The following is a 16,645-nucleotide window of genomic DNA, read 5'->3' as shown; positions in this document are numbered from 1 at the left end:
AACTGCCCAAACCATATTTTTAAAACCCTTCTTCTTTTTGACTCGAATCTCCTCTTCTTCACCTTCATCTTCAGGGAGGTAACATCCTTGTAAAGTAGCCATTTTGTGTGTGCCTATTACAGTTACTGTACGAAGGCAGAGTAATAAATGAATCATTGCCGTATAGTAGATAAGAACCACAGACTCCTAAGAAGAAACCACCACTGGTATGGGATGTAAGCAAGGAGTTTGTATTCGTTCATCTTCCTCCAACTCCTTTCTATAGTGTGGGTTGTCAAAGAGGGGAATTTGTTTAGTTGGGAAATCTGCTTTTAAAAAAACAATCCTCTTGTCATGCTCCTTGGCAGTCAGACAATGGGGTTGGTAGTAGGTTGGGTTTTTTGTTTGTTTGTTTGTTTGTTTGTTTGTTAGTAAGGCCAGCACTGAAATATACTGGGTATTTTAGACCCCAGTATGTATTAACTTGCCAGAATGTGGTTTGACTGGTTAGCAGAGTGCAGTCATGGAACGTCAGCTACCCTTGGCATGCAAAGATATTCCAGACAAAAAGGCTGGGTATAAATTTAGTAAACAAATAAATAGCAGTGACATAGTCTGTACTGTTGATCACAAACAAGATAATTTAGGGTATACAATTGCTCCTGGACCCCAGGGTGGGATGGAGAAGCAACTATTTTGATGTTGATGTTGTTCAGTCCAATATATCATATTGTTTTCCCTATTGCGTGTGTAAGAAATATAAAATAAGTAAGACTGCTTTTTTTGGTGTGGTGGTTGGGCCGCCAGCAAAGGCTGTGCTGTGGTGGCTATTTTGAATTTTAAGCAAGGTAGCAGAAACTTCTCCCACGAATATTCAGCGTCTGCTGAGCAATACAAGATGCAGCTGCGGCTGGAAGGGGGCAGGGAGGGGCTGGCGATGTTTCGAGGCCTCTTCAAAATAGTTGTGCGGCTCTATAGAAATTCCATTAAAAAATCCCGTGCAACCCCTTCAGGATCCCACAAACCACATCTGCCGGGTTCCAAAAACTTCTTAGCTGCGGGCTTTATGGTGAAATAAGCTACTGGTTTAATCAGTCAGATGTTATTGTAATCCTAGATTGGAGAGAGAAAGAAAGAAAGAGAACAGTACGAGCCAAGAACGGGCTTGGGAAAGATATGATGTAGGGTTCCCAAATGTCTGTTTGACATAACCAAGATCTTTAGGTAGGTGCTTGCATTTTTTTGGGGGGGGGTTAATAATTAATGCCCTTCTTTTGTACCATGCAGACTACTGTGGCTGTAGTACACTAGGAAATATAGGGAGCATTGTAGTAACACTGTCATGTGAAGGAGTCAATGGGTTTTTGGGAAGGGCAGTAAGATGGGCAGATCAGAAGAGTCCTTATTGGCACTTGTAGGTATTTATGGTAATCGAACTGTGTTCCATTCCAGTTGCCAATGCAAGGCATATATGGCTTTCGCCATAGAAATGGAACAAAGCACCTGTAGAGTGGACTGTCCATAGTCAACCTTCACTTTAATTACTTAAACTTCTTCCTCCTCCTCCTCCTCCTCCTCTTCTTCTTCTTCTTCTTCTTCTTCTTCTTCTTCTTCTTCTTCTTCCTCCTCCTCCTCCTCCTCCTCCTCCTCCTCTTCTTCTTTGAGTAAGATTGTTTTCCATAAACACGGTCTTAACAGTGAGTCTGTAAGTGACTGTGGAGGCCAATTCTGGATCCACACGTCCTTCCACAGTGGGGACATAGGTTTCCAGGCAGGAGTTTGCCAAGCATGCCTTCCTCTTAGCACATTTCCCAAAATTCGAGCGTCTTCAAAGCCCATGACACCTTTGGTAAAGGCTGTTCTCCAATTGGAGTGCTCACAGGCCAGTGTTTCCCAGTTGTTGGTGTTTAGACTACATTTCTTTAGATTTGCCTTGAGAAATCTTTAAACCTCTTTTGTTGACCACCAGCATTACGCTTTCCATTTTTAAGTTTGGAATAGAGTAGTTGCTTTGGAAGACGATAATCAGGCATCTGCACAACATGACCAGTCCAATGAAGTTGATGTTGAAGAATCATTGCTTTGACACTGGTGATCTTTGCTTCTTCCAGTACACTGGCATTAATTTTACTTAAAGTGCAGGCCATGTATGACAGCAGTCTTTGTTTAATCTCTATGCCGCACACATCCTGCTGATTAAATTCCCATGTCTTTCCTCCCCTCTCCTTTTCTTTCTAATGCGGACCTTATACACTCTTGCTGTTACTTAAACCTGACCTACGTTGGGCTTGCCTTCCCTTTTTGGCACGTGAATATGGCAGGGAGTAACCCTGACGGCAGCTATTGGTGGAGCGGATATGCCTGTGGTGATCACTGTACTCAACAGCTACTCTGGGTGGGCCTTGTGCGCAGAGGGATTTCTTCTGGACAACAACCTGATGACCATTGTTGGAGCCTTGATTGGTTCTTCCGGAGCTATCCTGTCTTACATCATGTGTGTGGTAAGTAGGAGCGGGGGAGAAATTTGATTCAGTTCACCTTTGGAGGTGAACGTATCAAATTTGTGCTTTCCAACCGGAGAACTGAAGCACAGCCAACCTGTGAAACTCACACTTCTCCAAATTTTGCCACGCAGTTCTCCAGCCAAGTACAAAAATGCATATCTACTAGGATGAAATGTGCATAAGAATGCACATCATGATAAATAATAATATTAATAATAAAATATAATATATATAATAATAAAAACATAATATATATAAATATGCATTACAGTAGGGGAATTTGCTCTGTGAAACTTTGTATATTGGGCAAAATTACATACGAATGTGTATATTAGAGAAATCTGCAGTGAAATGCTGGCGAATTTTCATGACAATGTCTTTTAAAAAAAAAAGTTTGAATTATTTTCCTTCAAAAAGGCAAACTGATTTGGGAATGCAGAGAACTGAACTTAAGATTGGAAAAGTGAGAAACTGAGAGGAACCAAAATGTACAAGATTCACTGATCCCCAGTATAAGATGAGTATAGGCACCCTGTGGTTGGTGTGTTTTCATTTTTCATTTAGCAAGGCAATCATTTAATGACTACCCCACTTTCTCTAGCAGCTGGAGCAAACTTGCGAGATGGGCAGGGTATAAATAATAAAATTATCACCATCACCACCATCATTAAGTCACTAGGTGTCAGCTGCTACATCATCAATGTCCTTGTGCGGAAAGAGTACTGGAGATATATGCTGGGTTTGTTTGTCTATTGTTTTGCAATTTTTTTAAAAAATCATTTACAAATATATACGTTGAGGAGAGAAAACAGGCCAACCTCTCTCCCTGTCATATACACATACAACCTGACAGGACCCTTGTCTCAGCCTCCACCTTGGATGATAAAGATGTCTCTAGCCTTGCTAGCTCTACAATGTCAATCAGTCACCATTAAAGGAAAAATGGGGAATCTGTGGCCCTCTGAATGTTGCTGTACTACAACTCTCCTCATCCCTCACAACTGGCCATGCTGGCTGAGCTTGATGGGAATTGGAGTCCAACAAAACAGGCTTCCCACCCCTACATTATAGGAACAGGTTTAGGCAGTGCTTTTTTTCTTAAAAAATGTTTAGGGGAACTCTCATTTTCCTACTCATATTAAAAAATATTTAGGGGAACTCTCATTTTCCTACTCATTTTGAAATGTTTAGGGGAACTCTCATTTTCCTACTCATATTGAAATACTCATATTGATTTCCTACTCAAGGAGGAAAAACTTAGATTCACAAAATGTTTAGGGGTATGCGTACCCCTGCATCCCCCCCAGAAAAAAAATGCACTGGGTTTAGGTGTTAACAAAACAGGCTGTGTGCAGTCGTAGTGTTTAACAGTGGTTTGCTTTCCTTATTTATGAATAAGCATTATGACTAAATACCTAACCATGGTTAATCACAAACCAGGATATGAAACCATGAGTTTGAAAGCAGTGGGTTGTAGCCAACTAAATTCTACTCAAGAGTAGACCCATTAAAATTAATAGACCTCAGTTAGTCCTGTCCATACTCTGAGTACGACTAATGCGGATCCAATCTAGTGGCCTTAATTAACCATGTTTAAGCATTCAGTAAAGCAATGGTAAAAGTAGTTTTCCTGCCTCTCCGTTCACCCCAGGTGGCAAGCAGATATCCCAAGTGGTTTTGGTTAGACCTGACGTTTGTTAATATATGTCTAATGGTTTGTCCAGGCCATGAACCGATCTTTGCCAAATGTCATTTTGGGTGGATTCGGTACAACATCTACGGCTGGAGGAAAGCCCATGGAAATAGTTGGAACACACACTGAAGTTGGAATCGATCAAACTGTTGACATGATCAAGGAAGCTAATTCGATCATCATTACACCTGGTAAGAGTTCAACAATGCTTTATTAAATTGATTAGTAGTTATGCACACGGGCTATGAAAATGTTATTGCCCAGGTTCTTGTTCTACTGTTATCTGTACAGTTCCCAAATATCCAAATTTATTTTCCCAATTAACAAATAACTTTTCACTATATGGAATGCAAAGGTAACCAATCTCTAATTACCTACTTGTTAAGTCAAATGCTGTTAGTCACATCAGGCTCTGCTGACATGATAGAAGACCATATGAGGTGAGGTTGGTTGGGCCACTTAGTGGTCAAGGCTGAGAACTGAACTTCAGTTGTGTGCTGAGACAAACAACCAATTTGACCTGGAATGAGTCTGGACCTCAGAAAAGTGCATAATGTCACTGACCGGAAATGTCCTTTTCTAAAACAGTGGGAAGGAGACTTGGAGAAATTTCTGAAACTGAAAGCTGATTCAGGATGTAAGAAGGCTTCATTTTCCTTTCTACCCTTTGTTCATTGCATGCAGCACTGCTTCCATTCCACCGCAGTTCATCTTCTGCTAAAACTGCATTACTTGTCTTGCTGTCTGCTCTGGCAAAATTATTTAACTTACGTAATTTACGTAATAAATTACGTTGTCATTATATTATTCCACTGTATTCGTTTCACCGCAAAGAAAAAATAATGCAATTTGGGGGACATGGATGTAATCAATTATGTATAAGCCAACATTGGCAATTTTCAGAATTCTCTGGGATCCCTAGAGCTAACTGACAGTTTTACCAGTTTATAGATTGAGAAGACTCAAACAGGTGTGGAGGAAGGGGGGTGCGGTGGGTGCAGGCTGCCCCGCTGGGCGACAAAATGCTGGGCGGCACTCACCGTGGGGCCTGCAGCATGCCCAAGCCACATGTCTCTTGGTGGCTTGGGCATGCACAGGCTCCGTGTTGCCCAAACGGTCTGCCCGCTGCCTCCCCCCCCCCAGCTGTAGGGAGGCTGAGTGGGAGGAGGCAGGCAGACACCCCAGGCCCCCAAGTGGCTTCCTCTGCCTCTGGGTTCAGAAGCAAACCAGAGTTGAGCTTCTCTTCTTTCTCCAGCTTAGCAAAAAAAACAGGAATAAAGGCCCTGCCTTACCAAGTCCTCAGGAGGGTGGTCTCTCTTCCTTGAACAAAGTTCAGGAGCTTGAAGAGGAGAATGGGTTTTTCTATTTTGTCTTCAAGAGGCCATCTGTCCCCTGGACAAGACAGAGTGGGTGAGGAAAAACGGGGATGGTGCCAAAGTCATATTATTGCACTCTTCTGATGCCTGCTTCTTTTCTGTGTGACAGAGCTTGAAGGGCATAAATGACACCTGGAGCTAGCTTCATTTTGTGACTTCCTCTTCATTATTACAGGGCTGGGAAGCATAATGACTCCAGGGGGTTTGATGCTATTCTAATTTTTTTTGTCTATTTCCAAGCTACATTATTTGACCATGAGACACTGTATCACATGGTCTTTGAATTCTCCAGAAAAGCATTCCTCCTCTTATTTTTATAGGAAACCAGAAAAATATGTCCTACTGGATGAGCCCGAGTTCATAGCACACAAAAAAACAAAAAACCAACAACCCAAAAAGGAGATGCAAGTCACTGATCTCATTGACAGGGAAAATTCCCCTGCTAGGTGCATTGAGTTGTTTGCAGGACCAGTCAATTAAACCAGCTGGTGGTCTTGGCAGGACAACTTCAAGCCAGGCCTATCTCTTCTTGGGCTCTGATAGTTCATACCTCTTGCCCCTTGCAATGTGCTTGGGCAGCCCCATTCATCTGGCATGGGAGTGTGTCTGGCTGGCCCTGCAAGCCAGAAATTTCACTTAGCAAGAGTCTCCAAAGGAAGGGGTAGCAGGAACGGAAAATGAACATGTCTAAGTCCATTATTCCCCATCTAAACATACTACTTTTGAGGGAGGTAGGATGAGAGAGAATGAATTTAATACTTCAGAGATGTTTTTTCAGTAATGCTTTAAAATATATATTTTACATGCTTGGAGTGCTCAGATATTTCCTCCTGGACATAATTCCTCTCCCTCAAGAGATGGGAGAACTTTGTGCAATGAAAGTTTGTAGGGGAAAACTTCATCTGGAACGAAAGACTGAGTTCTGAATTCAACACTGCAGAGTGTTTGGAGGGTTGGGAATCCTCTGGTTGTTTCCTAGTAGGATTTTAGCAGTGGGTTGTATTGGTTTTCTTTATGCTACCCCCACCTCCATTTTCTCCTAAATATCTGTCTTAATTTTCATACCGTTGGGTTGATGTTCTACGATATACTCTGGTAAGACTTTTTGCTTATTTGTGGTCCACTGTGGACCCTTGGTATATATTTGCAGCCAGATAAAAGGGCCCCAGGATCTTTGTTTAAATCTAGGGCTGGCGATGGTGGTCAGAGTAGCTGGGGGCCTGGAACCACCTAGCACTGTTGCTGCCACTGCTGGCTTCTCTGAGCATGCAAACAGCGACCAGAATGACTAGAGATGGAGCAGCATTTTTCCATTTCCCCCCCAAAAGGGGACCCAGACTTGGCCCCGTGTCAGTGGGAGCAGGCCCAGCTTTTGCCCAAGGATGGCATGGTCTGGTGCTTGGCCTGCCAGGGGATGAGGGAACACACTGAAACGATATTGCCTAGAGTGTTCCAAACCGAAAGCTTTCCACTACTTATTGGGACAGTGCGCAGTTAAATTTACTGTCCCTGAATTTGGCACAGACTGTGCAAGACATGCCAGCTACTCTATTTGACAAAATAGCATCAGCAAACAAAAAACAGAAAGAAAAAAACGGGACCAGTTTTTTAATCCCATGAATTTTTAAATCGAAAGTTGCACCACAGGAAAAGACAACAAATGAAGAGGAGTTATTGGAGAGATGAGTGTTAAAGGGATGGATGTGAGCACATGTGGTACATGCACTTTGAGATGTGCTGCAGACACAAACCATACGTTTAAAGCACATCTATTTTCCCCAAAGAATCCTGGAACTGTAGTTTATTAAGGGTGCTAGGAACTACAGCTCTGTGGGGGGGGGCTAAACTACAGTTCCCTGGATTCTTTGTGGGGAAGCCATATGCTTTGAATGTCGGTGTGTATGCAGCCTTAGATTTGGTTGGGAATTAAGACACGGGAGATATTAAGCAAGTGCTTAAACTCTGATTTCTTCTCTCTCGTCATTATAGGTTGGGGCCTTTGTGCAGCCAAAGCTCAGTATCCTATTGCTGACATGGTAAAGATGCTTAATGAACAAGGGAAGAAAGTCAGGCAAGTGTGGTCAATGTGCTGGTATAATAAACAGGTTACACATTACTAATAAGAAAATTTGCTTTAGTCCCTGGAGATCTGGTGTGATCCGCAACCATTTACTCTACAGTAACAGTTTGGATGGCACTCTTATGGACTGAGATAATTCTTTAAAAAGATGACCTTGCTATGTGGAGGCATATCATAAGAACTGTTTGTATCTACCCTTCATCCATGAGAAGTGGTTGGCCACTTCTTTTCCTTCTGTCTTCATTCCCCTCCTTTCATCTCTCTCCTCAATTACTGGGTCCTGTAACGCGAAACATCATAAAACAAAGTCATAGTTGACAGCAGTGGGTTTTTTGTGTGTTGGGGAACGAGTTGCTTGATGTCGTGGGTGCCAGCACAAAATTACTGCCCCCCAAAAGTGTACTCTGTGAGTACCACAACAAAAGAGCTCACTAGTTAACAGAACTAAAATATATTCGGAATACTCGGAGTCGAGAGTGAATTTCATGCTCTTTATTCAGCTCATAGTCATCAAGGAGAAGAAGAGAAGAATGGCTCTTTCCCCAAAACCATCTGCTTATATACATTATTTACACAATGGGCCTTGCGTGATTGGCTACTTCAGGGCTACACCTGTGGGCCAATCAGGTTGTGGATTGACTTCTGCCTGCAGCCTGATTGGCTGCTCCTACAGGCCAATCAGGTTGCAGTTTCACTTCTGCCAGCCGCCTGATTGGCTGCTCCTGCAGGCCAATCAGGTTGCGGATTCACTTCCACCTGGAGTTGGATTGGATAGCTCCTGCTGATTCTGAATCCTATTGTTCTAGGATTCAGCTCAGTACATAACAAGAACAGAACAAACTGCTTTGCTGGTTCAAAAGCTTATAAAAAGTCAGTCCAGTGTATTGCAGAGCTGTTTTATGATGAGCTACATCCACTGAAAACCCTGTCTTCTTTTGCAATGGGCCACTCTGGTAATGTAGCCAAGAATGGCATGGAGCATCTACACATTAAAAAAAAAAGGTGACAACTTTTGCACATTTTCTTCTCTGCACCATATTGTGCTCTGCCACCACAATAAATAGCAATATGCTCCTTGTTTATTTTTTATTAATCACCTTTATAGAATGCCTTTCTGCCCAAGGCATTTTATGCTTCCTAGGCTGCCGGAAGTCTACATTTCCCTCCATCTCAGAACACTGCCATTTCTCCATTAGGAATACAGGAAGCTGCCTTAAACAGAGTCAGACCAGGTTTCATGATTGTTATCACATATAGTTTGTCTGTTTGAGTTCTGGAAATGGATGAGGGACATGTGGATATGGAACTCTGCTTAGCTATGAATCTTGGTAGGAGTGATTGAGCTAATAATAATAATAATAATAATAATAATAATAATAATAATAATTTTATTGTTTATACCCCTCCCATCTGGCTGGGTTTCCCCAGCCACTCTGGACAGCTCCCAACAGAATATTAAAACATGATAAAACATCAAACATTAAAAACTTCCCCAAACAGGGCTGCCATCAGATGTCTTCTAAAAGTCAGATTAATTTCCTTGACATCTGATGGGAGGGCATTCCACAGGGCGGGCACCACTGCCAAAAAGGCCCTCTGCCTGGTTCCTTGCAGCAAGGGAACTGCCAGAAGGCCCTTGGTGCTAGACCTCAGTGTCCGGGCTGAACAATGGGGGTAGAGACGCTCCTTCAGGTATGCTGGGGCCAAGGCCGTTGAGAGCTTTAAAGGTCAGCACCAACACTTTGAATTGTGCTTGGAAACGTACTGGGAGCCAATGTAGGTCTTTCAGGACCAGTGCTACATGGTCTCGGCAGCCACTCCCAGTCACCAGTCTAGCTGCCGCATTCTGGATTAGTTGTAGTTTCCGGCTCACCTTCAAAGGTAGCCCCACATAGAGTGCATTGCAGTAGTCCAAGTGGGAGATAACCAAAGCATGCACCACTCTGGCGAGACAGTCTGTGGGCAGGTAAGGTCTCAGGCTGCGTACCAAATGGAACTGGTAGGCAGCTGCCCTGGACACAGAATTTGCTTGCACCTCCATGGAGAGCTGTGAGTCCAAAATGACTCCCAGGCTGCACACCTGGTCCTTTAGGGGTGCATTTACCCCATTCAGGACCAGGGACCAATTACACCCTCTTGGTCTAGCATACCTCACAGATGTTAGCAGAGTGGCTGAAACAGATCAGACCAGAGTCCAGAGAGAAAATAAACTGATCCTAATTTACTCAGTGTGAGCTGAATAAAAGCAGCACATAATATGAGGATAAATAGAGAACTTATTTATTTCATACGGTACATAAGGTAAAAACTGATTAAGAACTACTTTTCCCTCCTACACTTGCAATTGTGAAAACTCAGCCAACACTTTCTTACTGACACTTAACTCCCAATTAACTAGAGCCTCCAGCCAACCAGAGTTTGCTGTCATTCAGACCAATAACAGACCTAACCCCTTAAGACTCTCGCTGAATAGTCCCTGCTATTGCACTTCTCGCAATAGGTTCCGACCATCTGTTTCAAGCTGAGAACTGTGCTCACCCATTGAAATTGCCTTTCACGAATGCTGGCTGACCTTGGATTCCCATCACTCTCATCTTAGTGGTTCAATCAGGAGGTAGGCAAGCCTGGAACTGGCCTGCCGCCGCCTGCGTAGCATTGCTAACATTTATCAGTTTCTTTTTATTAGTTCAGCATGTCTTGGATGCAATGTGGCCATTCCTTTTCTCTCTTGGTTTCCAGGTTTGGCATCCATCCGGTGGCAGGCCGTATGCCAGGGCAGCTGAACGTTCTGTTGGCAGAAGCCGGTGTCCCTTATGACGTTGTGTTGGAAATGGACGAGATAAACGAAGATTTCCCAGGTAAGGAATGAGGGTGGAGAGAGAGAGAAAGAAATAACAGCTTATGTTTTATTTAAACCATGCTGAGAAAGTTAGTTGTATTGTGTGCTTTTGCAGTTAGGGCCAAAGAATAATCATGCTGCCTCAAGTGGTATTTGCCCCTTGTCTCCCATCCTCTTCTGACTTCTCCCATAGAAGCTCTCCAGGTACCAACTTCAGCTGAGCCCCATATCAATCTGCATCAGCTGCACACCTGAAACCAACACCCTAGGTGTACTACTATTTGTTCAAACCTATCTTAGTGGCGTCGGGCCATATTGCGAGCATCAGATTTTCAGAGGGCTTATTCTGGAAAGCAGTTCTGCTTGTGTAGCATACTTTCTCAGCTGACTTCAGAGGTGGTCTGCTTCCCCAGACTTTCTATTATAGAATGAGCTGAGAGATGCGAGAGCCTTTTGATGTTTCATTGGGGAGGTCAAGTTTTATAGCGTGATGCTGCTGGACAAGAATTAAATGATCGAGCTAACAATGCATCTATGAATCAGCAGCTTACAGCTGTCAAGCTGGTGCTCCAGCGAGTCTCCTGCGTAAAATCTCTTTAAGCAAGGAAAGAAGCAGAACGCTTGTGGGAATCAGAAGGCAGCCAAAAAGAGAATGGAAAAGGAATTTCAAAAAGGAGCTTGAAAGTAATCTCAATCCACCGTCTTAAAAAGCTGTGCTTTGAAAGGAAAGTCTCCCCCCACCCCCCACCCCCCCAAAAATTCCAGGTGCTCATAAATTATTTAATGTTTCCCCTATATAAATTAATCTTACCCTTCCTATTTCATTAAAAGGCTGCTACTTTCCTATTGCAAAACTGATCAAGAGAAACCATCTGGGCCACCGGCATCATGATTATTTATGAAAAGTAACCTTTTGAATAGAGTTGTGAATATTGAATCTCAACACTTCTTAACACCATTGAGAAGAAGTGTTGATGAGTTTTCTTCTGCCTCTCAGACACAGATCTGACTTTGGTAATCGGTGCCAACGACACTGTGAACTCTGCAGCACAAGAAGATCCAAATTCAATTATAGCTGGTATGCCTGTATTGGAGGTCTGGAAATCTAAGCAGGTAAGTAATGGCAAGGGATTGACTCTCCAACAGAATTCCCTTTGCTTCTCAATCCATGAGAATCTGGCCAGGGGTGGGGCACAGGTTCCTCATTCTTGATGGATTCTTGGCCTGTTCTGACAAGGCTAGTCTTACGTTGTGAAGAATATGCCTTTAACAAAGGAGGAGGATTTATAAGACTGTATTATGGCATGTGTACCTAAATGGCACTTCTGTCTACTTCGCTTAGTTACAAGTACTTACGCCCAGTTAAAAATGGAAAGGTTTCCACCAAAGTTTAGGGTTGCCATATTTCAAAGAGTAAAAACCAGGACACCCCGAAAGTTGTTGAGCTTTTTTACGGAAAACCCAAAAAACATGATTTTTCAATTGACTTAGTTCCCTCCAGGCATCAGTTCTGCCTTTGGAATTGTCTAGACCGGGCATCCCCAAACTTCGGCCGTCCAGATGTTTTGGACTACAATTCCCATCTTCCCCGACCACTGGTCCTGTTAGCTAGGGATCATGGGAGTTGTAGGCCAAAACATCTGGACGGCCGCAGTTTGGGGATGCCTGGTCTAGATGTATGGCAGCCCTACCAAAGTTATCTTCCTTAACATTTCCATGTCTAAAGCTTTAAGGCACTTCAATTCACAGCTGTATGCGGTAATATTCCAAGGTCTCTTTAAGTGCTTGAATACTCACTTTTATGGAGTTGGGCCATGTTGAATTGATATTTCAACCATAGAATAATTAAATAATCCATGACCTTTTAAATTGGGGTGGTGGTATTGTTTTTGTTTGTCATTATGGTATGTATTTTTGTATTGTGAACCGCCCTGTGATCTTCGGATGAAGAGCAGTATAGAAATTTAAGAAATAATGATAATAATATGGTTTCAGAGTAGGTACACTAGGATTGCTTGAGTATCTCTCTAATCATGCCGCCATTTTGTTTCTCCACCAGGTCATTGTTATGAAGCGCACCCTGGGAGTTGGGTATGCTGCAGTTGACAACCCCATTTTTTACAAGCCCAATACCTCAATGCTGCTTGGTGATGCCAAGAAAACCTGTGATGCTTTACAAGCCAAAATTAGGGAATCTATTCCTACCCATTAGTATTCCCAGATTTGTGTAAAAACATAGGGCACCAGCCACCCAACAATAAACCTTGTTTAGTACCATTCATTTCATTGGTTGAGTTTATTGGTGTTAGCCACCCTGAGCCCAGTTTTGAATGGGGAGGGCGGGGTATAAATAAACATTTATTATTATTATTATTAATTATAACTTATTTAATAGATTTGTACTTTGCTCTTCAGCCACAGAAGGGCTCCTGGGGCATTTTGAAATCAAGGGAACTAAAAAGAGGGCAACTTTGACTGGATTGTGTCCATAATTTGGTATTGTTTAGAAAATAAGTTTGGTGGTGGGTGCAGTCTCTTTTTATATAATTTGGTATTGTTTAGAAAATAAGTTTGGTGGTGGGTGCAGTTTCTTTTTTATATACAGCTGTGTCTGACAGACAGCTAGAAGAACCTGAGGTATTGGATCATGTTAGTAATTTGTGGCTTCTGTAAAGGTAAAGGACCCCTGGGCGGTTAAGTCCAGTCCAAGGCAACTATGAGGTTGCGGCGCTCATCTCGCTTTCAGGCCGAGGGAGCCGGTGTTCATCCGCAGACAGCTTTCCAGGTCATGTGGCCACCATGACTAAACTGCTTCTGGCGCAACAGAACACCGTGACGAATGCCAGAGTGCACGTGACGGGGTGAGCTCCTGTTGCTCTGTCCCAGCTCCTGCCAACCTAGCCGTTCAAAAGTACGCCAGTGCAAGTAGATAAATAGGTACCGCTGCGGCAGGAAGGCAAACGGTGTCTCCATGTGCTCTGGCTTCCATCACGATGTTCTGTTGCGCCAGAAGCAGTTTAGTCCTGCTGGCCATGACCCGGAAAGCTGTCTGTGGACAAACGTCAGCTCCCTCGGCCTGAAAGCGAGATGAGCGCCACAACTTAACTGTCCAGGGGTCCTTTACCTTTTACCTTTACCTTTCTGGCTTCTGTGCCTTTGTGGATGGAAATGTAAATCTCTGTAATTAAAAATCCAAATGACATCATTTGCAGCTTATTTCTCAAACTTTGCAATTGTAGTTACGGCACTTTAAGTAATCAGAGGCAGGTGAAAGGGATGGGCCAATTTGGGTCTGGAGAAGTGCCATCAGCTGCCAGACCAAGGACAGGGTAGAGAAGGAATGGCAGATAGGCGTTGCTGGAGCAGTCCATTTCAAGGGAGTGATGGCTTGGTTTGCCACCTACCAACTGCTCCTCAAAGTTACTGGCTATGATGAAATGGACATCTCATATACTGGAAATCATGCCGCCTGTGTTTCTTCCAGTGATCCCTCCCCTTCTCATTAGCCTCATTTTTTAAAAAAAGTTAGGGAATGCCTCTAAAGCAGGCATCCCCAAACCTCGGCCCTCCAGATGTTTTGGACTACAATTCCCATCATCCCTGACCACTGGTCCTCTTAGCTAGGGATCATGGGAGTTGTAGGCCAAAACATCTGGAGGGCCGCAGTTTGGGGATGCCTGCTCTAAAGCATCAGTTGCAGTGCAAGAGGTTGCAGCTGGTGGAGAAAATGGTTAGACCTCTTTTATGCATAGAAGTACTTTTAAGTGTCCACTAGAGGATCTTTGACTCCTGAAACTCGCAGAGGAGTAAATTGAATTGTAACACGCTCTAAAAGTAAACCAAGACTTGTTTATATAAGGTTTTATCGGTCTCTAATTTTACCCTAAAAATGTTTTCAAAGTTACGTGATTTGGAAGAAAACGAATTATTTTTTTGCCTCTTCTGACTGATTGTTAAGAATACATTGGGTCAGGGGGTCGCTTTGATGTGGATTTCCAGTGGGCGGATTCCTTTCCCTTTCCATTATAGCCCAGTAATCTTCCACAAAGCTGTTTTAGAGACTTTCCTGGGGAAAGTTCAAAGGAGTCCTTGTTTAACAAGACACACAGAGATGAAAATGTCAGAGAGACAATCAAAAGTCATTCACTGGAAACAGTATTAATCACTGTGCAAAGCCAAGTTGCCCTTTTCTTGACAGCAATAAAAAAACAACAACACATGGATGGCGAAAGCATTTGCTGTTGCAATTTATTAGAGAGATGACTGTTGAAGATATTTCTTGCTGTAAAAACATGGCACAGTTTTGTATAACATTAGTGGTTTTAGCAACATAGGCTACCATCCAGTGAGCCTTAAGGACGATTCTTCACTATGCACTGGACTGCAGACTACATGTCTAAATAGGGGTTATTCTACCCTGAGCCTGTATTCTGCTATATCACCATTAGATGAATATGTTAACACCAGCTGGTCAGCTCTACACATCCATTTTTGAGTGTGCAAATGAAACTAATGATAGGTTTTGCCCATACTGGGAAAATAAACCATCTTCCTACTCTGCCCTCCCCAAACACCTGAATTTTGGGCTCTCCCTACAAAACTGATTCGCGATACATATAGGATAAATAGAAGTACTTCTTTGCACCATGCACAATTATTTTCATAGGCTAACTACCATAAATTGCTGTGAGGAGGGCCTTCAGTCCAATCTAGCAGGCCTCTCCTTACCTGCTATTTCAACAACACATTTCAGCAGGGTTCCTTTTACCAAACACCAATACCATAGAAATACTATCCCTTTTCAGAATTATAAGGCTCTAGTGCAAGCCCTATCAGTGCATGGTAGATCATAGCAAGAACTAGGAGTAAGATGCCTTGTATAGCCTGATTATCATCTTCCAAAGCAACTATTCTATTCCGAACTTCAAAATAGAAAGCGTAATGCTGGTGGTAAACAAAAGAAGTTTAAAGATCTCTCAAGGCAAATCTAAAAAAATGTAGTATAAACACCCACCACTGGGAAACACTGGCCTGCGAGCGCTCCAATTGGAGAACAGCCTTTACCAAAGGGGTCATGGGATGTGAAGACACTCAAACTCAGGACAAAAGGGAGAAACGTGCTAAGAGGAAGGTACGCTTGGCAAAACCTCACCGTGATCATCTCCCGCCCGGAAACCTATGTCCCCACTGTGGAAGGACGTGTGGATCCAGAATTACAGACTCATTGTTAAGACCGTGTTTATGGAAGACAATCTCACTGGACTACGAATGATCACCAAAGATGAAGAGGTTCAAGGATAATGGAAGTTGGAGTCCAACAACATTGGGAGGGCCCCCGGTTCCCCACCCCATCATAAAATGCAAGCATGACTTAAGCAATGGGCAAGGGCTTTAGTTCAGTGATACATCGCCTGATTTGCATGTCAGAGGTGCCAGGATGAATCCCTGGCACCTCCAGTTAAAAGGATCTCAGCTGACTTCTGATCTTGGAGAGCAGCTGGCAGTTGAAGGAAACTGTACTGTGCTAGATGGATCAATATGACCAAAATAGTTTCAATGGGAAAGAGGGGAAGATTTTGCCCAGGGGCAGCTTATTTCCTTGGAAGATCAGTAGCACAATTCTAGTTTCCCCTAGCTATATTCTTGAAGGAGCAGGAACCCTGAAAGTATCTAATATGGTCAATCTTATTCAGCTACAAGTGATCGCCAAAGAAGAAGAAGAAGATGACAGCCTAAATAATCAAAAGAAGAAATTAATGTGTAAGTAAAATCAAAATCAAATGTTCAATGACTTCATTTATTTCACTATAGTAATTTAGAAACTTTGCTCTGTTTTTCTCCCCACCTGCCTATGGTTTCTGAACCTCATTGTGAACCTTAAGAAAAAGAGTTAAAGGGCAAAGGAAATGGAAATAATTGTAGGCACTCTCACTGAATGAAACTTAGGCATACTTCTAAACATCACCACTCCTCAGGAACAAACTCACTGGAATTGCTTCTGGAATCATATATTTTGCTTTTAGTGAAAAATCAGATTTTTTTAGTATCCCTTTGTATCCATTGATCAATGATATCTACTGAAACGAGTTAAGTAACTAGCTGTCAATATGGTTAAGGGTGTGTGCCTTTAAATCACAACCGGTACTTGGATTAAATGAGTTGTTCCGAAGAGGA

At 42.9% G+C, this 16,645-nt stretch overlaps 1 protein-coding gene across 2 annotated transcripts in view; it reads left to right on the top strand.

The window, feature by feature from the left end:
* The window catches only part of LOC118092866 (NAD(P) transhydrogenase, mitochondrial), a 61,308-nt gene extending 48,556 nt beyond the window's left edge, over positions 1-12,752 (top strand). For both annotated transcript variants that reach the window (XM_035131505.3, XM_088656579.1), the window contains 6 exons: positions 2,301-2,480; positions 4,208-4,367; positions 7,542-7,623; positions 10,372-10,490; positions 11,469-11,584; positions 12,531-12,752. In XM_035131505.3, the coding sequence (XP_034987396.2) occupies positions 2,301-2,480; positions 4,208-4,367; positions 7,542-7,623; positions 10,372-10,490; positions 11,469-11,584; positions 12,531-12,683 (810 nt within the window). In that variant the 3' untranslated portion in view covers positions 12,684-12,752. The remainder of the gene's footprint in view (positions 1-2,300; positions 2,481-4,207; positions 4,368-7,541; positions 7,624-10,371; positions 10,491-11,468; positions 11,585-12,530) is intronic.
* Positions 12,753-16,645: the final 3,893 nt, after the last annotated feature.

The sequence above is a fragment of the Zootoca vivipara genome, chromosome 13 (assembly GCF_965207765.1).
Source record: "Zootoca vivipara chromosome 13, rZooViv2.hap1.1, whole genome shotgun sequence".
Lineage (NCBI taxonomy): Eukaryota > Metazoa > Chordata > Lepidosauria > Squamata > Lacertidae > Zootoca > Zootoca vivipara.
This window is presented reverse-complemented; position numbering and strand designations above follow the sequence as displayed.